Source organism: Colletotrichum abscissum (assembly GCF_030869225.1).
Source record: "Colletotrichum abscissum strain IMI 504890 chromosome Unknown Scaffold_39.1, whole genome shotgun sequence".
In the NCBI taxonomy this organism is placed as follows: Eukaryota; Fungi; Ascomycota; class Sordariomycetes; order Glomerellales; family Glomerellaceae; genus Colletotrichum; species Colletotrichum abscissum.
The window spans coordinates 148,722-168,077 of record NW_026850309.1 but is presented as its reverse complement, the minus strand read 5'-3'; the positions used below and the strand labels follow the sequence as shown (position 1 = coordinate 168,077).

Genomic DNA, 19,356 nt, shown 5'->3' with positions numbered 1-19,356 from the left:
GAGGAGTGTCCGCCTGAGGATATAAGGATGAGGGTGGCAGATGCGGGAGCCCGGAGCTAAGGTAGTTGGTCGTCGCTAGTGAGGCTGTTCAGATTGTCGAAAACGATGCGAATGATAGATATGTAGTCCGTCGTCAAGATCGGGCTCCGGGTCGGGCTCGGGATGGAATGTGCATGAAGTGAGTGAATGAGGGACGGACGAGGCAGTCTTGGTGGGGCAGGGAGGGCGCCCTCCAAGCTCAGCTCCGCGGGGTGTCTCCGGTACGTACTCTTCGGGTGCGCGTGAGCCTACCTACCTTAGGTGGACTGGGCCCCGCTGACGTAGTTTCACTCAAGAGCCCGTGGAACCGACCCTGAAAACTGGACTTGAACACAGGTATTATGCAGCATGCTGGTAAACAAAGGAGAAAAAACAAATTCACTCAAGCATTGAAGAGTTTTCACTCGGCTTTTCAAGTCTTGCTTATCAAAGTTTGGGTCTGGCAAGGCACATGGTTGGAGAAGATGACCCGAGTTCAAGGTACCTTGCCTAAGGTATTGCTGGCCGGACCTCTCTGAACAGTGAGCTTTGGGATGTCCCGCACAAACGCTGGAAGCACGAGCCACTTCTCCTAGGCCAACCAGCTTCAACCCTGTGGAGTCATCACTCCCCTGAGGACCACCGGCACTGCTCGGCGCCGTGATCCGGCTTGGCCAATCGTAGTGACTGGCCGAAACAATATGTCATGTGATCCTGCAGTCTCCAAAGATGCTTTGAACCTCGTGGACGTCTAATGATTGGAAAGAAAAAATGCATTTCACGCGTTTTCCGTTCTTTTTGAGAGCTCTCAACTGTTGCTTCTGGCTTCCCAAAGCTGTTCTAGAACTTGATTGGAATTTAAGTCACTGTTCAATGGGTTGAAGCTCCGAGTCCAAGCATGGCACAAGTTACCAACAAGAACCTGGCTATGGCGGCCTGCGAATGCAGTCCAAAGGTATTGCTTCCCGGGTTGAACGGGATCGAGTCAGGCAATATCCTATGATAATCAGTCTTACAAGAAATGTTCAAGCACTAGTCTCAAAAGATAAGTACGATTGTTCGTTCAGGCTCACTTAACTCACGGCGTACCTCAACTTAGCTATGAAGCAATGACATCTTTGTTCATTTATCTAGGACATTTTCAATCGCAGACTTTTTGGTGCAACTCCATGCCAATGCAAAACTGATAGTCAAGTAAAGAAACACAAAACCTTGATTCGGCAGTACCTGTCTTCCAAACTTACTGTCTACTTCTCTGCATCCTCACCAGCATCCTTCTCAGCGATATCCTTCGGGACCTCCTCAACAGGGTCGAAGCAGTGGCACTTATCCTTGCTGTAGTCCATGGGCCAATGGCATCTTGTGTTGTGGCAATCTCCATACTTGTACTGACGGTTGGAGCCGTCTGGCCGCTTGGCAGCAGCCCACTTGCAAAAGTCGACCAGAGCGTTGACGGCACCGATAGTCATGATGATGAAAAGTTTGAGGAAAGTTGGCAGCAGGGGTCGAAACGAAACACTAGAGTGGCGGGTCAGAAAATGGCTCGGTGAGTTTAACAATGTGCTAATGAAATTATTTGATGTTGTTGATGAGGATAAGTAGAAACTGTCTGGTGGCTTTGATCCCTCTGGTTAAGTAGCCTCAGCCGAGGACCTTCTGAAGCCATATATTCAGGGACCAGAAGCTTGGTCAAGTCTTTACGACTCTCTAGGTCTAAGCTGATGGCTTATTGTGCTCCCTACATAGCGTGAAAGACTCAATGCATACTCAGAGATGATGTTAGATTGAAATGTTAAAGACTTGAAACCTCGAAAGCTGTGTGTCAAACAACCATTAGCCGTTCCCCGACACATGCCAGCAACAGATTCCGAGGATATATCCTTTCATCAGGTTTTCTGATGGATGGTTGTACTTCAGGCAACAAAGGGATATCGTCCCCCTTTATTGGCGTAGGATGAACGGATCTTCCAAGTCGGGCTGAGCACTTGAGTAGACTTCACGATCAAAGGTTGTAGAACTATAGGACGAACAAGGGAGTATCACAATCAGTGCAATCCTTCTTGTTGTAGTCGACGCCAGCAAAGACCGCACAGGAGTGTCCTGCGCCTGTTTCATATCCTACAAGCACTTACGCTCGTGCTAAACTATCAACACGAAATGCCATCATCGCTCATCATCCAGCTAGAACTCGTTCCCACCGGGCTGTCTTTGCTTCCAATCAATGGCTTCGCGCCAGCTTGAACAATAGCAATATCCTTCGAGTAGGTGTGGTGTGCCAGAAGAGAGGGTGTTCTATCCCAACCAAGTATCAGAACTTGTGCGTGCTCCAGTCCTTACCTCCTTCCTCGTCTTCATCCCCTGTCTCCTCTGCATCGCCGTTTTCTTGAGCATCATCATTCGCGTCGCCATTCTCGTCCTCTTCATCTTCGTCGCTATCATCATCGTCGTCGTCTGCATTGAAGTCCGGCATGACAATGCTGTTCAAGAAGGTGATCTACATCATGTGTCAGCACATCCATCATCCAAACGACAACCAGTCGGCAGAGGGTTACTTACGAATGGGTGCATCGCGGCAATGATCTCACAAATCTGCTCTTGGGCATCGTCCTCGGTAAAAACCTTGTCATCAACCTTCTTGCTAATCGTGAAGTTGCGTAACTTCAATAGCTCGATGTCGCGGTGATCGACCAAGTAGCCCTACGAAAGCGTGATTAGTAACGATCCACAATGACCGTGGTCTTCTCTTCGCTCTTGATAGATTGCAGGACAAAAAATCCGACATAGGCATACCTTGGGCTTAGTCTTTAGCGCATTTCCCTTATTCGTCTCAGCAAATCCCTTCAACGCCGCTTCCTCGCCCCCCTTCTGCAACGATTTGGGCAAAAAAGTCCTCTTGAACCTCTCATCATTCAAGACCCTACGCCACCGACGCGGCCGCTCATCAATACTCTCCCTCAACTTCTGCAAGTGCGACGCCTCAGGACACCATAAGCCGCCGCCCACAAAGCAAGAGCCTGGCTGAAGATGGATGTAATAACAGGCGTAAGGTCCCTTCTTACCCGTTCTAGACCATGCCGCAGAGAAGTGAGCCTGTGAGTTATTGACCATTAGTGTCATTCTCCCACGGGGTTTCAAGCAACCTGATGGCAATGGGGAATGTCAAAGTACCTTGTAAGGAGTCGGGTCCTTGCTGAAGCGAATATCGCGGTGGATGCGAAAGACGAGGTCCTTGGCCGGTAATTCTGGGATGGTGAAATCCACTTCGGTGATCTTTGGTGTGATAGTCTCGACAAAGGTGTTCCAATCTTTTAGGGAGCGTCTATACTCGCCGTCGTGGCCTGGACTAAATCAGTATTCGTAGAATACCAAGAGGATTTCCTTGTGGGGCCTACTCTTGAGCCAAGATCTCTGGTTGTGAGCTTTGAGGTCCTTCAAGAACGACAAAGTGTTCTTGTGAACGGTGTCGTCGGAGTAGTCCTGTCCATCGAGCCCTCGAAGCTTCTCATGCGGAATGATAGTGACCCTACTCTCGTAATCTTCCTCGTCATCTTCCTCTTCGTCCTCATCTTCCTCAGGTTGGTCATCCTGATATTCATCCTCAACCTTCTCAATCTTCTGCCTCTTCACTGCTTTTGATTTGCTGGGCGCGGGCTGTGGCTTAGCTTTAGGTTTAGCGACTGAACCCTTTGGCCGTCCACGTCCACGCTTCTTGGGTTGCTCCTCCTCCTCTTCTTCATCATCACCTTCGCTCTGCACCTCATCACTGTCAACCTCGACCTTCGCATCTCCATCAAAGTCATCATCGTCGTCGTCACTCTCGAAATACATGCTCTTCTTGGGAGTGCTTGAGACGCGCCGAGACCGCCGCCGGGGCTCATCCTCAGCAGCCGGCGACGCAGCACGCTTACGGGCTGGCATGATTTTAAAATACTTCTCCTCAATTGTATCCCAATAAGTCGATGGATAACTTTTGAGGTCGGGTCGCTCTGCAGCTAGCTGTGGTGTGCATACAAAATGATTGGGTCTCAAGACCAAGAATTCAGCATCAAAAGCCAGAAAGGTGTCGTGCGTCATCGAGTGGGCGACCGCGGGGGGCACGGCGACGGACGCGCCGGGATCCAGACGCAGGCTGAACGCGCCATCACATGACCTTGCACGTGTACTTATCGTCTATCAGCGCCGCGCGCATTTCGCGGCGGCGGGACCGGACCTCGAACGTCTGCCGTCCAGGTAGAATCAAACGACCGACCGGCTTCCTGTTCTTCGAATGGACCGGTGGCGCCCACACCACATTTCATTGTCCGCTACTACCTCTACCCACTGAGAGTTTTCTTCTTGACTGTGAAATCTTTCGCTGACTCACTAAACGGAGTTTAAGCCTGAACTCCAAGCATCACAACAACGAAACCACGGCACTTTCAGGCTTGTTCCGCACCGGGCTTGCATGAAGTTCGCATGACCAAAGCATATCTCAATCTCATTCTCAAACCTTACGAGTGAGATGCCGTGAATGTCGGAATGAAATGCCATCCCCATGAGGAGGGACTTGGCTCATCACCCTTGCATACCCTGATTGATAATCTGCTGGTATATCGAACTTGTCGTGAGAATGCCTTGAGACCGCCATCATCTACGCAGTCGTCTGTTTCCTCCAAAGGAATGATGGTATGTGATTCTAGTCATCCGAGCGAAGTAGAATGATGCTACGCGACTCGTACAACGAGATCCAGCAGGAGATGTTGATGACACTGTGCAGAGGATGTTGTTCAAACAAGGCTTGGCAGCACAAGATACACATTGCAATTCGTTGAAAGACAGCCATTCTATCGTCAAAGGGGCCGCGGAGCCCGAATTCCGACAACTTTGAATACCAAGCTCACACACACGAGTCACCCTCGGGGCAAAACTCCGCCAGCTGAACATGTCATTGCGCCTGAAGCCCGCAACATGGAAGTCTGCCGCGATGTTGGAAATGGCACTCTCTGCACCACACGACGGCTTCTTCCGGAGCTCCCTCTTTCGATAGAGACAGACATCTTTAACCCGCCGAGTACTTGCCACATGTGTCTTGACTTGAGATCCGCTGCCCCTAAGCCTGAAGTCAATGCATTCTCGATAAATCCGCACAGGGGCGGGTTTCTGCGAAGGCCTCCGAGACTCCAAGATTGCTTTATGTTTTCATGGTCGACTGACTATAAGTACAACCGTGTTGGATCTGGTCTTGTGCTAAAGGATCCAGCTGTTATCCATTGTACTTGACAACTTCAGGAACACACAACCCAATTCCTACAACTCTGAAACCACCATCACATCCATCATGGTAGTAGTCGCAGTCGCCGGAGGCACGGGCGGTGTCGGTAAGACCATCGTTGAACAGTTACAGCTCAGCAAGAAGCACGAGGTGATCCTGCTTAGTCGAAAGGTGAATGCTCTAGCCGCAGCCACATGCGAACACGCTTGAACCCCTTCTGACCAGGCCCTCTAGGCTCCTACCACACTCGCCTCAGGTGGCGCAAAGATTGTGCTTGCTGACTACGGCAACATCGAGGCGCTATCCCTGCTGCTCGAGAGGCACAATGTCGAGACAGTCATCTCCACGATTGGTTTCGTGGGCCCGGAGGCCGCTCAGTCACAGCTCAACCTCATCGCCGCGGCCGATAAGGCCAAGCCGACCCTTCGATTCTTACCCAGCGAGTTCGGAGTCTGGGTGTCTCCAGAGTACGCAGATTCCTTCTATCCCGGGGCACCTTTCCCTCTTCGTTGCCGCGGAGTCACTGACACCTAACCAGCGACACGAACGCGGCGGTGTTCGGTGCCTGGCTGGACGCAATCGCCGCCTCAAAAAGACTGGCTTCATGTACACCCGCGTCATCAACGGGTGGTTCATGGACTACTTTGGCATGCCGCACACCCCAAGCAACCTCACCCCTCACACCTGGGCCGTCGACATCGCGAACCGCCGCGCCGCGATCCCTGGAACAGGCAATGAGCTCATGACCCTGACCTACTCGGTAGACGTGGCCCGCTTCGTCGTTCGCATGCTCGACGACATCGACTGGCCCAAAATTAGCATCATCAGCGGCTCAGACACCACGTTCAACGAGATTCTGGGAATCGCGGAGAAACTCACGGGTACGTACAGTCTTGGATCTTCATAGCAAAGTTCTATAAGGGTCACGTAGCACTGACATGGTCTATTTTCTTGCCAGGAGCCAAGTTTGACGTCGTCTATGACGGAGAAGAGAAGTTGAGAAACGGCCAGGCAACCGTCTGGTCGGCTGGCTACGGCGCAGGACCGGCGTCAATGGAGGAGACGCAGGCGATGATCGCTCTCTTCGGGTTGATGAGCGTCGAGGGCAGGATCCTGGTGCCCCAGGGTAACCGCCTGAACGCAAAGTACCCAGATATCCGCCCCATAGTCATTGAAGAGCTTCTTACCAAGGCCTGGGCTGGGAAATAGGATTCGTTCTGTCTCAGGACCAGTGCTTAGGTTGAAGTACTTTGTCCCTCATCGTCCGTAGCTTTTTCGTCTCTGCCGTCCAATCCCCCTACCACAATGTCGCCTCCTTGTTCAGCGTAGTCTCTCTAAGATGAAGACGTATCTCTTGAGCTCAGTTCTCGCACACACAACTCGAGGCAATAGTAAGATGAGACAAGTAAGCCGACTAGTCTAGACCGGCACAGGGCCCGGGCCGCCCGGCTGCAGGCTGAAGTAGAGTTAAATGTCGATCCGAATCCAAAGTCCCAAAAACCACAAAATATAATTTGACTGCCCCGCCATATGCGGTTTTGTGGATATAGCAGAGATCGACCGCCAGCCACACCCGCACGGCCATGCCGTTTAAATATCCTAGCCTCACAATCATCCTAGCCGCTCAACGTCGCTGGAAAGTCTCCGCTCGGTAATAGAAAGCGAAGGATTCTAAGCGTAGTAGGGCTTAATCTTAAAGAGTATGGAGAAGTAAAGGAGCCGCAGTACTCTGCTGACAGAAATCTCACACCGCCCCATGAAGGAGCAGCCGAGTTCCGTGCTCCCGGCCTTCCTAATGGTTTGAACCGGCATGGTTTATAGAGTTGTCCACCTGAAAGAGTATCAATCTCAATGGTGCCGACACGTCCAGCAAAATGAAGTAAGTGTATTAATGGATCCTTCAACCAAAGTCCCGTACATCTCACGAAGATGTCTCGTGTATCGAGACAGTGCCATTTTGCTACTCAGAATGCAGCCGACGCACCCATGCTGACTTCTAGCTCGGGGCTCTGTACCAGGTCTCACGATAGTCTCTCCCAAATTGGCAAGAGAATCGTCTAAGAGGCGAGACTTGAGGTCTCTGGACCTCCTCATTGGTGGTATAGGAGTGTCCCCGCTAAGGCTTCCCTAAGTTCCTTTTCATCTTGCAAGAGGATGATCTCTATACCCACGGCTCTAGGTGCCATCATCAATGCTCTAGGAGTATTCCAGCCGCGGCTCCCTCGAGTCCCTTCCGACGTTGCAGTAGGATCATCCGGAGAGCAATATCCAAGACCTTCCTAAGTTCTTTCTGATGTAAGAGAATCATCCCAATATCCTAGCCTCTAGGCATTATATTTGGCGGTAATGGGACTGCCCTAGCCGTGGATCCCTAAGTCTCTTCCGATGTTGTTGCAATAGGATCGCCCGGATGGCAACATCCAAGGCTTTCGGTGTCGTGATTGGTTGTATAGAGGTTCCCTGGTCAAGGCTACCATGAGCTCTATCTGACGATCCTCAATCCCCCGGCAAGAGGGTACCGAAAAAGACCTTCGATGTTCAGATACACGAGATGGGCTGTTAAGCTACCTCAAGGAACAATCAAGGTGGCGAGCCAAGGTAGGACAGTGTGGATAGGCAGAGACGCGAACTTGGATACTCTGGTCCAAGATTCTAGTCTCACAATGTATTCCCGTCTTGAATTTAGGAGGGGAGGAGTCGAAGGATGACACAGAGACAACGAAAGCGGGCACTTTTGGTTTGAGGTCCTAGTCCCGCGAAGTATTCACCTACGGCTTGACATCTAGAGGCAGCAAAATCGGGTGCTTTGGTCGAAATCCCAGTCCTACAATAACATCACAGTCTAGAAATGATGAGAAGAATGACGATACAGATTCAACTATAAATCCCTCCACCCATCCCAACTCCCCTCCCATCGGCATCAGCCTCTCACCTCATCACAACACTCTACACTACAAACCATCTTCACAATCTTCCCAATCTACTCGAAGTACCAGTCCCCCCCCCAATCCTCAAAATGAAGTCCTCCACCGTCACGGCCATCGCCCTCCTCGGCCTCACCAACGCCGCCACCATCCGCATCTGCAAGGACCAGACCCTCGGCAACTGCGTCACCACGGACGTCGGCGGCCGCAGGACGTCCCTCGCACCCTCGGATTCGCCCCTCAGACCTCTCCAGCCTTCGGGCTTCATTCCTCTCCGCCCTCAAAAACGCGAAGCTGACAAACGTCATTCCAAGCCAACGTCCCCGGAACCATGAACGACGTCGTCAGCTCCGTCGACACCGGCAGCGCCACCTGCACCTTCTTCACGTGAGTTGCTACCGTCTACTTTATTCCCTTCCTTCCAAGAACGGAGAAGATGAAACATTCGTTTGCGCTCCTGTACGTCAAGCGACGGTCGTCAAGAATATCTTTCCGAACACAATTTCTTCAATCTACTTGCGACGGCAGCTGCGGCGGCGCCTCCTGGACCACTAGAGGTCTCCGGAACACCGTCCCCTCCAACTTCAACGACAACCTCAGTTCCGTCCGCTGCTAGAGGGAATCCCCCCCCCCCTCCATGTTTTGGAAAGTTGGGGGGGCCGTTTCCGACGGAGAGACACTCCGCGAGACATGATGGTGACGTGGTGTTTTCTTCCAGTACGCTCTTGTTATGGCCCACAGCAACGTGAGGAAATAAAGGGGGCTATCGAGAGTGATCTTGACTCGAGCATTTTGGTGCTTTCTTGGTTTCCGGAAAAGAAGCAAGCTAAATTCGATATCGAATCAGTTTAAGTTTCCTACCTTAGTACTTATTCCTCCTTCATATAGAAAATAGACTCTTTGAGTCCCCCATGTCCCCTCGCTTGGTTTATAGTCAATTGTCTCTTGTTGTTTACGCCCGTCCTTGGTAAACTTTTAACTAACTTCTGACACCAATTCGAATTCGTTCGTAAACTAATCGCATTGATATTATTCCTCGTTGACAAATCAATAATCAGAGAGGGTTTACCATAGTTCAACAAACAAACCGATCTTCCACTACGAGGAGGGAAAAAACAAGGCAGATGCGGAGTAGTCCATTATTTGTTATTTCAATCCTAACTGTAGTCTTACAGCCTTGAAGTGTTCGTACACTCGAGGCCACTCCGCTTCCTCAATCACATTACTCGTGTTCTCGCCAAAAACATGTTCTCAGCTTAATAACTGCAAATCGAACTTAAGCTCTTTAGGATCTCAAATGCATTTAGGAACTTTCGAAGAACGGGAAAGGTAACCCGGCTTATACGGTAGTCGGCCAAGTAGGACCATCACAAATGATCAAGCACCAAACGCAACGTCAGATATGAACATGTCATTATTCATCTAGCGACCTGTCAACGCCACACAATCCCGACAGGAACCACATCTCTCATCCGTACTTCATAACCCCTCAAAGATCAAGCCAGACTAAGGTGAACATACGACGAGACAACATGGAAATAGCTAGATCAAACCGGCCGAGCCGCGCCACCCATCCGACGAGCCGATGAGCCCACCAAACACTGTACACGCGAAGAATAAAAAAAAAAAATTAAAAAAAAGGTGAAAGATAAAACGCAGTGCAACTGTTTCTCCGACACCTTCCTTACTGCGTCAAGGCACGTAACATTAGAACGCCAAGCCAAAAGTTCTTTTCCCTCCCATCCCCCGCCCTCTCTATCTCCTGCGTAGTCTGGCTGGTCCCTGTCTGTCGGTACTCCGCCGCCGGTTCGACGCCCCGAAATCCCGACCAGGGGTCGCGCACGCTCTCCCCCTCTCCAACATCTGAGGGCAGACCAATGACACGCTGCCATTGCTCGATTCGTCAAACTCTGCATTCCGAATCAACGCATTTGGCCGTTGAGAGCTTCTTTCCATCCCAAAAAGACCTGGACCAGCGACTACGCCGCCTTGTTGCGGTCTTCGAACGCGGAGAAACACGCATGCGACAGGGAAACTCCATGTCCTGCAAACAACCGCATCGGGAGAAATCATGTCTTGGCGCTGAGAGGTCGACCGACATCAAGCCTCAATGATGCCGCTACTCCGTCGAAAACCGTACAAGCCATGCAGTGTAACAGCCTCAACCAAATACTTTACCATCTGGGGTCCGACCACTTCATCCGAGATTTGGGTCATGGGCAATGCGTCCCAGGGGCGTTCTGTCGCGGGGCTTCTCGACCAAATCAGCATACCCATCCAGGCTTGATCCCATTACTCTGACCATGTCGAAAATGTGCGAGCCCTTGAATGTCTCTGCCCAGAGCCTGATGACCGCTGCAGCTAGCTGTCTCAACCTTGTGCTGTCGTTCGCAGATACCTCGTTGTTGGCAGGTTGGCCGGTGGTAGGCCCACCCAGGGATGGATCGATGGGCACAGCAAATTCCGTCTCGTCCAGCATTCTCCTGACCGATTGTAGGAGATTCTTTTCTTCGGGGGTCGCAGGGGGGTCATTCGGTCCGATCGATGCGAGAGTAAGGAGCCATTTAGATAAGAGAATGGCGCATTCGAAGTTGCACACTCCAAAGAAACGGGGTTAGCTAGAACAAGCGATGTTTGAGAAGAACAGGTACTTACAGGAATGTTGAATGCTCCATTCCAGGCTCTTGGTCCTCGCAACATAGTTGACGCCGGCCTTGACCAACATGGACAAAGCATGAATGGCCTGGAACACGGCTCTATGCAATCTCAACGTACGGACAAGGAGGGGCATATTGCTCAACGACGAAGCAACTAGCATGTGATCCCTGGTCTCGAGGGATCGGTTGGGTGGGATCTCGGTGTATAGACGGATATATGCCAAGCGCAGGAGTGCGGTAGAGTTGAACGCTACCGGACCACCCGGGAACGAGTCGCTGTTGCCCACATGCCCCGCGTCGGCCGCCCTCAATTGGTGTCGGTGTTCGAAGCTCACCTGCCATATCCTCAGTGCAGCAGTGACCTCTTCCACATCCTCCGGCTTCAATCCCCTCTGTGGCCCAAACGGCGAGCTGAGTGCGAATGAAGTTTGTTTCAGCAGGTAAATGTGCTGAAGCAATGCGTGGATAAGGACATAGTTTCCGAGGGATGACATGTGCGGAGGCAAGCCCTGGGGCGAAGTCGTCAGGACTCTGGAGAAGGCGTCGTGGACGGTGATTTCGACAGAAGGATAGTTTTGTCTGTCTTCCTGCCACTGCCATGCCGATTCAGCCCTCCACAGCCTGGACGGGTAGGGCAAGAATAGGCCAAGCTCCGAAGTAAGGATAAGAGGCGGCATGTTGTACGCGATACTGCACAGGTTGAAGAAGCAATAAGCTATGAGCTTGGTGCGCGTAGCTCCCTCAAGTCGAATCCAAGTCTCCCAATCCGGTGCAACGGCCGGGCTGGACTCGGCTATCAGACCCTCTTCGCGAACGAGCATAGCAAGGTGGCTCTGAAGAGATAGAGCCTCATGCAAGATTGCTTTCGCTCCCCAAAGCCCGACTGCGAAGAGCAGCAAGACAGCCTGTGTGGTCTCAAGACGAGCTTGCGGGGTGTTTGGCGAGCTGCGGGGAAAACATTAGAGCTGAAAAGCAGAGCAAGATGGGAAATACACTTACAACGGCTCGCGATGAGTGTCCTGTGTCATCGGGCGATCCTGCTGTGCCGAGGCAAAGGTATGCCTAAATCCAGAGCTGGGAGAAGGTCGGGTCGAGTGTGGGCTGTACGCAGCGGGCGTCGGTAGAAGAGCATGTACCTCATGACTATGTCTCCTTCGAATCTGCTCGAGCGCAACAGCCTTTGCAGCATACCACAGCGCATGACCCCGGTGGCTCTCGAATCGGTACTGTGCACCAACAGCCAAGATGGCCAATAGAAGCTCCGGTGCCATCTCGGCGGGCGTCAATGTGGGTATATGCAGGAACGGGAGATACTCGTGGAAACCGCTGATGTATCCCTCAAGGAAACGAGTGAGTGTATGTCTAGACGGAAAGACAAAGTCGTTTGGAATAACGGATGAGAACTCCTCCAGTCGGTTCTTGATGACCGTGTGGTCGACGGCAGAGATACGAAGGGGTGCTCTCATTGACTCTTCGTGGCTCCTTGGACCACCTTCCATACCCTCCCGACCATCCGGCTGAACCGAAGGGAACCGTGACGGAAACTGCGATGATGGCTTGGACGGGCCACGGTGATGCATATCGCCACGGGGCCACAGTCCCCCCATCTGCTGATCAGACTCGAACGGAGGTGGCAAGTAGTGCGAAGAGGGCGCAAAGTCGTCGAGGAAAATGTGATAGTCGTCGTAAGGTGCTGCTTGGGGCTGAGGAACATATCCCGGTGCCAGCATGTTCTGATCCTCTCGTGGCCGTTCGGGATACCCCATCGACTCATCATAGGACTTGATCCTCGTATGATCGGAAGGCGGACGTCCCATCTCAGCCATCATGGGTTGCTGCATGGGGTTCACTTCGCTGGCCAGAGCCGCATCAGAAAGTAGATCGAGGTTGCAAGCAGCGGCACGGGCCGGGCCTGGCATGCGAGGATCTGGGGCCATGGTGGATGCCACGGCCGTTATTGACTCCTGGTGATACTGGGGCTGAGGTGGGCGCTGAACGCCCAGCATTTCGTGTTCGACATGGCTGTCGGAGGAAGATGGCGGATTGTGTGTGCTGGATGAAGTCTTTCTTGGCCGATTATTCTCCTTGCTGCCCTCGTTGAGGTGAACGAGCTTCTCATGGCGGACAAGGAGATCACTGATGTCCATATAAGCATATTCCTTCGTCAGAGTTGGGAGGGGGAGTCGGCCGTGTTGGAGTTGAGCATCAAGAACAGGGAAGAGGTGGAGTCGAAAGTCGGGGTCTTGGGACGGGGGAACGTCTTGGGGATAAATCAAATCAAAGCAAAGTCAAGCTGGGTGGTGGTGTGGAGTGTGTGGAAGGTGACAGCATATGGTGTCGATGTGGTGAGGTAAGTGTACTCAGGCAGGCCGCAGGACGGGTGAAATGACGAATGGCCAGGGGCAAGGTTGATAGAACTCACCGTCGTCCGAACGTTTTCCCACAGCGAGCCCAGCCGCAGGCAAAGGGCTTCTCTTTGGTGTGTGTCCTTTCGTGTCTTTGGACATGCTCCACACGCCTATAATGCAAAAGCAATGTAAGCTAGCCGAAGGTACAGCCAGAAAGCCAAAGCCAAGGCAAGGTAGGGCAATCAATCATCGAGAGAGGAGAGTCGGGGGGCCTTGCAACAAGGAGGAGGGGAAGCCGACTTACCTGAAGCGCTTGCTGCAATACTTGCACGGCAACGTCTTGGGTTTTTGCTGCCGGGCCTCACCATTTTCCCCAGCTATGCCAGAGCCTCCATGAGGCTGCCCCTCTATGGATTGGAGTGGCATCATTTTGTGCAAACGCTACCCAAAGGAGCGACAGGTAAAGGGGGAAAAGAAGGGTACCGTGTGCTCGGCTAGGTAATAGGATAGCTCAAGGACCACCGAGGTCACACAGCACGAGAAAGTGGGGGAAATGGAGGAGGTAAGGTAGGCGGAGCAAGCAGAGTTGGGCTTGAAAGGGATACTTTGCGGGGTGCGGTGTGTGTATCGATATGAAGATGATTGTTGTAGAGACAGCTTTCAGGGTCTCGCGAAGAGCAGCAACAGAGAATTGTTTTGACAACGGTCCTCTGCTAGCCCCCCGTTTTCGTCTCTTTCCATGCAAGCCTGGCGTGAGCGAGTCTCAGATGCCTCTTGGTAGACGTAAGCGTCCACGGGCGGTGGCGGCCGGCGTTTGCAACTCGAATCAACCGGTACCGCACAGCATGCGGGAGACGCGCGAGGGAAGGGAGGAGTTGGGATTCGGAGTGGGATGTCCCGGCTGTAGTGGTGATAGGTAGGGTGGGCAAGTTGCGAGGAAAATTGGGCGCGAGGAGGAGAAGATTTGGGGAAGAAGGGAAGTACTGGTGTCACGGCACCACGAGTGACACAACGGATACAGGCAGAGCGAGGTCGAGTATGAAGGAGATGTGTGTGCGGTGGGATGTTGCGGCAATGTGTATGGATGTTTGTGCGTTGGGCTGAGGACACACGCAAGCATGCATGCGAAGATTGAGCGTGAACAACCAAGGCGTAGTTACTCGGCTCAAACAATAACAACCTTGGATAAAATGGCAGCGAGGTCGAAGTGAATTGGCAGGGAGGGGGTGGGAGAGCAAAAGGCGGGGAATTGATGGATGAGGAGACTCTCGGGAGGGGAGAGCAGCAGTGAGAGAAAGAGGAGAAAGATGAGGAGAGACGCGACTAGGTCGTAGGGCGAACCAAAGTCGTAGCGAAGCCCGGCAGAAGTTGAAGAGGCAGAGCGCAGGGCAGCAGCAGCGAAAGAAAGGGAAACGCTGAGCCGCGGCGTACCTTTCTCAGTAGCCGATGAGAAAGAGAGTCGCCGACGTCGACGTTAACGTGTGCAGAGACAGAAGCGCGGAAAAGAGAGGCTGGAGCTGTCTCGGTAAGCTAAGGCAGGTAGCTTGGAAGCTGAGAAACTTAAGCTTGGGATGCGGCGGAAGAGGGGAAACACGGAGATGCCGGCTGTCTGCGGCGCGCGTGCGACAAGGAGATAATGCTGAATGTTTAGATAGGTAAGAGGATATGATCGGCGCTACTACAAAGCTTTGTGGTACCGGTACTCGAGGCGGCGAGTCTGATGTATAGATGGAGATACTACGTGTATCGGGAGGGGAAATTTTGGAGGTCGAAAGATGTCGCGTGAGGCGGTCGGTAGAAGAGCTGGCTGGTGTGCCGGCTGTTCAAAGTTGAGGTGGCGGTAGCGACAATGGAAGGTCTAATCTAACGGAGTGCCGCGGAAGATTAATGGAGGAGGGATGCTTTCGCATGCAACATTAATGCTTAATACGTCGTGTGTACAGGACCGGCGCGTGTGCCAATGGGGGGACAATTTGGAGATGGAGCTGGTAACGTAGTTTGATGATGGCGGCCCTTTGCGTGAGGAGGAGGCGGGTAAGGTAGGTGAGGTGGTAGGTGTGAAGAAAGCGGAGGCGGAGGAGGAGGAATTGAGAAACGTGAAGCGATGAGGAGGCAGAAAGCCGCGGTGGTAATGCGTTAGGTAGGTAGAAGCAGGGAGGGAGTGTAGTGCGCCCGCGTGTCCAAAGTGTGAGTCTGAGTCTGAGTCTGAGAGTGTGCGCGCGTGTGTCGGTATGCGTATGCGTGTGCGTGTGCGAGTGTGAGTGAGGTGCCTGGCGAGTGATGGAAGTGAAGTGTATTTTGTGAGAGGTGTGATGTGAGGTTGCCCGTGAGTGAGGTTAGGTGAGGTGAGGTGAGGTGGTGGTGAGGTGGTGGCCGGGTGGTGGTAATGGGTGGGAAAAGGTGGAGAGAGTGATGAGGAGAGAAAGAATTGGCTTCCGTTGAATGGGGGAAATCCAGGCAAGAATCTGGGGTCTGGGGTTGTCTCCTCTCTCTCCGCATTGGAGAAGCACCAAGGTGCCCTGCTCCTGCTTCGTGCTGCTACTGCCGCTGCCACTGCCGCACTCGTAGCGTCTGTCACTGGTCGCTCTTTCCCGGTGCTCCTTCACCTTGCACAGTACCTACCTTACCTGACCTACCTACCTAAGGTAGGTAGCTTATTACGTACCCAAGTATCTACGTACCTACGACCATAGGTCCATCCCACCATCCCCGACCAATGACAAGGTAGCTTACCTCAGCCAACCCCCGCTGCCCTTCCCAATCTCTCCAATCTCCAAAGGTACCTTGCTTGTCTTGCCTCCCATACCTCCATTCGGATATCCCTAGGTTTCGATCCCGGAGCCGGCAAAGAGACCATGCATCAGTAGCAAGTAGATGGAAAAAGGTCAGAAGAAAAGGGCAAAGGGTGACAAGCGCGCAAGGTATCTGACCCGAGTATGATGTCTACCTACATCGAGAATCGAAAGGCGTCGAAGGATTCTTGGGCGAGCGAGATGATTTGGGGCAGCAGAATTGAGACTCTGAGACTCACCTCACTCTGGGTGGCCTTGGGCATTCGTAGTCAGGTATCCGTAGACTCGATTGTTTAAAAGGGGACTTTGAGGTTGACATGTGTGAAGTATCTTTTTGCGTTTGGTCACACCAACAAGAGACCTTCCTCGGATGACCTAGTCAAGTAGCGGCTGGGCCAAGCTTCAACCAAGGACTGCCCTGTTCAACCACCCTAAAGATGGTTGCATGTGGTGGGGGAAGCAGGGCGGGGAGCTTCACAGCCAGTGCCAATGGGAGCTCAGCCATGAAATCATCCCTCGTCGGCAAGGGCCACTGGAGGCCGATGATCCAGTCAAGCAATCCAGTCAAGCAGATACCTACGGATAACTCTAAGGCACTTCCGTCATCTGCTGTCGAGTGGGCTATATCTGCATCTGCACCGTGGATCCATTGGTGAGAGGGCGAGATCCCAAGACGCAAACTAAAGCAAAAAAACGAATATCGGAATCTCGTCTCATCTCAACAAGCTTCTACTCCAATCTGCTTGTTGTCGTTGCGGCTTGCTGGTGGGCTACCACGGCTGTTTCTCTTCATTCCAGACCATCACCAACTGATTGGCTCTTGTCTTCTTTGCACTCACACGTCGGTATTCCTCTGCCTCTTCTGCATCTGAGTACCTAGCCAGGCTAATTGGCACACAAGCAAGCCATGCTCTTCCTGGACTCTGCGTCAACGTGTCTGTGCAAGCTGCCTTGTGCTGCACTGACGCCGGGAGGGGATCATGGGTGCTTCTCCATTAGGCGTCTGAATACACACCGGGGACACTGCTGGTCTCAAGACGCGCCAATGGCAGCTTCGCAATCGCGGCCAATCGTGACAGGGAGCCCTAGATGAGACGGCCACATCGCCAACGGACCACTCATTCGTCCTCTTTTTGGAGAAACCACACGACGCCGTCTGTCCAAGGCCAAGTAGTCCGTAGTGTATTTGAACGTGCAGAAGTCAGGCGTGCGGCGTGCCAGGAGTGCCAGGGTAGTGAGAAGAGATGATCGATCTTGTCCATTTCGAAACCCCCCGGGCTCTCGGCCCTGATCAGCTTCACCTTCCCGCTGTTGTAGAATCGGGCGAGGCGAGACGAGGCAAAGCTCGGTTTGCTGCTTCTGGGCCGGTGCGTTCCTGTGTGGCCTAGCTCAACCCAACCCCCACCCCCGGTTGCTGTGTGTCATGAGCTTCAAAGGAATCTGAATCTGAAGCTGGGACTCCAGAGCGACGGCCACCATCCCTGCACGATGGACATTGGGGTTTGGGCAGCTACATACCCTCACCTCCCAGCAAAAGCTACCCAGCTCCATATCTCCAAATGCGGAGTCCGAGACGCGCACTGGAAAGGACGGGAGCTTGCCGGAGGGAAGAGGGGATTAGTAAAACGTAAACCTCCCGAACAAGCTCCAAAAGCTGTAGAGGCAAAATAAGTTCATAAAATAACAAATCAGCCACAGGACTGTTACATGGCGTGCGACTTGGTGGTCCAACACCGTACCACGTAGGCCCATCTGCCCGTCGAGACTAGGTAGCGAGCGACGAGAGGAGCGGGCACAAGAGTCGCAGTCGGGTGTCTCGGTGCAACTGCAACGCAAGAGCATCAAAGGTTAGAAGGGGGAGACAAGAACAGAACAGGGAAAAGATACATTGCCTCTAATGATTGATTACCCCAAGAACAACAAGCCATACCTGTGGCATGCATGTCTGGCTATGCTTCCGTCCATTATTAGTGTGTGCTCAGTCGATCCATCATGCTGAACCCTGTCAGACCATTCTGTGCCCTTGGGCCGCGGAAGGGTATATCCGTCAGTTTCCTCGTGCTTCTTGTCGTTCTCGTGAAATATTGTTACTCTTTTCTGAGGCACGCCCGGCAAGCATCCGGCCGATACTCCGCTGGCTCACTTGACCAGGCTCGGGCCCCCCTCTTTTTTTTTTTTTTTTCTCTCCTTCGTCCAGGTCTGTCTTTCTCTCGATTTCGAAAGGGGCCTTCTGGCTGGCGGGAAATTGCGACGAATTTTCGGGGACCCATTCGTATTGGAGACCCTTCCATGAACGTGACATCCCATCTCCAAGCTACCTTGCAGTTGAGAAATTTCCCGATGGCTGCAGCTTGCAGTAGCCAGAGGGAGGTCGGTGGATTGTTCCAGTTTTGTTGTGCGTGAGGTGTGGTGAAATGGCGGGAAAGGGAAAGGGTGGGTGTGGGAGGTGGGAATGGGCGAGTTCTGAGGATGGGAACCAAGCTCCAATGCCAATTGGGAGGGCATCCACCTCAATGCGGAGGAGAGGCAAGCACGACAGGTACCTAGGCAGGAAGGAGTACAGAGTACGCAGGAGTCACCTTAGGCAGCTTGCACTTCAAAGTCTCTTAACTTTCTTGCCTCAGTAATCCCAATTCATGGCAATTCATGTAAGAAGTTGCAGCGGGCAAGTGCAGCGGACGCACCTGCGCTGAGTCTGAGGTGCCTGCCTTCCCCGTTCAACTTGGCCTGGAAGGTGCAAAGTGTGGGGTAAGCGCTGGTGACAAGGTCTGTGCTCTCTACTGCGTAAGGTATGCCCCATGCTCCTGCCTCCGTGCTCTCGACGACCGCCCCACAGTCGCCGGATTGTCCTTCCCCATTTTAATGTTTCCCATCGCTCATCCGTTTTGCACAACAGCAGCTTCGACTAGAGCCATCTCATCGCCCTCTATCTTCACATAGGTACTACATCTATAGGCTATCTGTACAGAGTATAATGCATAGTAACCCCGTATCCGTATGTACTCGAAACTCTCCTCCTCGACATCTCCTGCCTTGCTTCTCCTCGTCCACCCCACGTCGCTGTGCAATCCCCCGGCATTTACGACCCCCAACCAAAGGTTCCTCAACGTCCAGCGGGGGAGGAGAACCTCGGCGCCAATGTGTCAAAACCAGCTAAGCTCCATCTTCCTCTCGCGTCCCCTCCATTCCGAATTCGTGTCCACTCCGGCCGGGAGCTCCCCCTTTGACCTCCTTGGGACTCTATCGCGCCTGAAGCTGCTATCCGACTTGCCGGTGGATCAAGGTTTTCCAACCAGAACTCTGCTAGAGTCTTGCATAAGCATTACCCTGTCACCTACAGCCTATCTCAAGCTCTTCCCGTTCTGA

General features: G+C 52.7%; 6 protein-coding genes across 6 annotated transcripts; 3 read left to right on the top strand and 3 right to left on the bottom strand.

Annotated features, from left to right (window-relative positions):
• Positions 1-1,265: 1,265 nt before the first annotated feature.
• CABS01_12654 (uncharacterized protein) lies at positions 1,266-1,487 on the bottom strand (the record flags this gene model as incomplete). Its single annotated transcript, XM_060546007.1, has 1 exon — positions 1,266-1,487. One exon carries the CDS (start codon positions 1,485-1,487, stop codon positions 1,266-1,268), a length of 222 nt encoding a protein of 73 aa, XP_060396238.1.
• An 839-nt stretch (positions 1,488-2,326) lies between these two features.
• On the bottom strand, positions 2,327-3,936 carry CABS01_12653 (uncharacterized protein; the record flags this gene model as incomplete). Its single annotated transcript, XM_060546006.1, has 5 exons — positions 2,327-2,512; positions 2,575-2,715; positions 2,809-3,108; positions 3,187-3,356; positions 3,411-3,936. The coding sequence occupies 5 exons, from the start codon at positions 3,934-3,936 to the stop codon at positions 2,327-2,329; spliced, it is 1,323 nt and encodes a 440-aa protein (XP_060396237.1).
• Positions 3,937-5,335: 1,399 nt separating this feature from the next.
• On the top strand, positions 5,336-6,478 carry CABS01_12652 (uncharacterized protein; the record flags this gene model as incomplete). Its single annotated transcript, XM_060546005.1, has 4 exons — positions 5,336-5,440; positions 5,504-5,725; positions 5,808-6,150; positions 6,228-6,478. The coding sequence occupies 4 exons, from the start codon at positions 5,336-5,338 to the stop codon at positions 6,476-6,478; spliced, it is 921 nt and encodes a 306-aa protein (XP_060396236.1).
• Positions 6,479-8,285: 1,807 nt separating this feature from the next.
• CABS01_12651 (uncharacterized protein) lies at positions 8,286-8,809 on the top strand (the record flags this gene model as incomplete). Its single annotated transcript, XM_060546004.1, has 2 exons — positions 8,286-8,496; positions 8,586-8,809. 2 exons carry the CDS (start codon positions 8,286-8,288, stop codon positions 8,807-8,809), a joined length of 435 nt encoding a protein of 144 aa, XP_060396235.1.
• Positions 8,810-10,390: 1,581 nt separating this feature from the next.
• On the bottom strand, positions 10,391-13,627 carry CABS01_12650 (uncharacterized protein; the record flags this gene model as incomplete). The annotated part of the gene is made up of 5 exons (XM_060546003.1): positions 10,391-10,791; positions 10,849-11,795; positions 11,850-12,986; positions 13,273-13,368; positions 13,503-13,627. The coding sequence occupies 5 exons, from the start codon at positions 13,625-13,627 to the stop codon at positions 10,391-10,393; spliced, it is 2,706 nt and encodes a 901-aa protein (XP_060396234.1).
• A 5,360-nt stretch (positions 13,628-18,987) lies between these two features.
• Positions 18,988-19,356, top strand: CABS01_12649 (uncharacterized protein; the record flags this gene model as incomplete). The annotated part of the gene is made up of 1 exon (XM_060546002.1): positions 18,988-19,356. The coding sequence occupies one exon, from the start codon at positions 18,988-18,990 to the stop codon at positions 19,354-19,356; it is 369 nt and encodes a 122-aa protein (XP_060396233.1).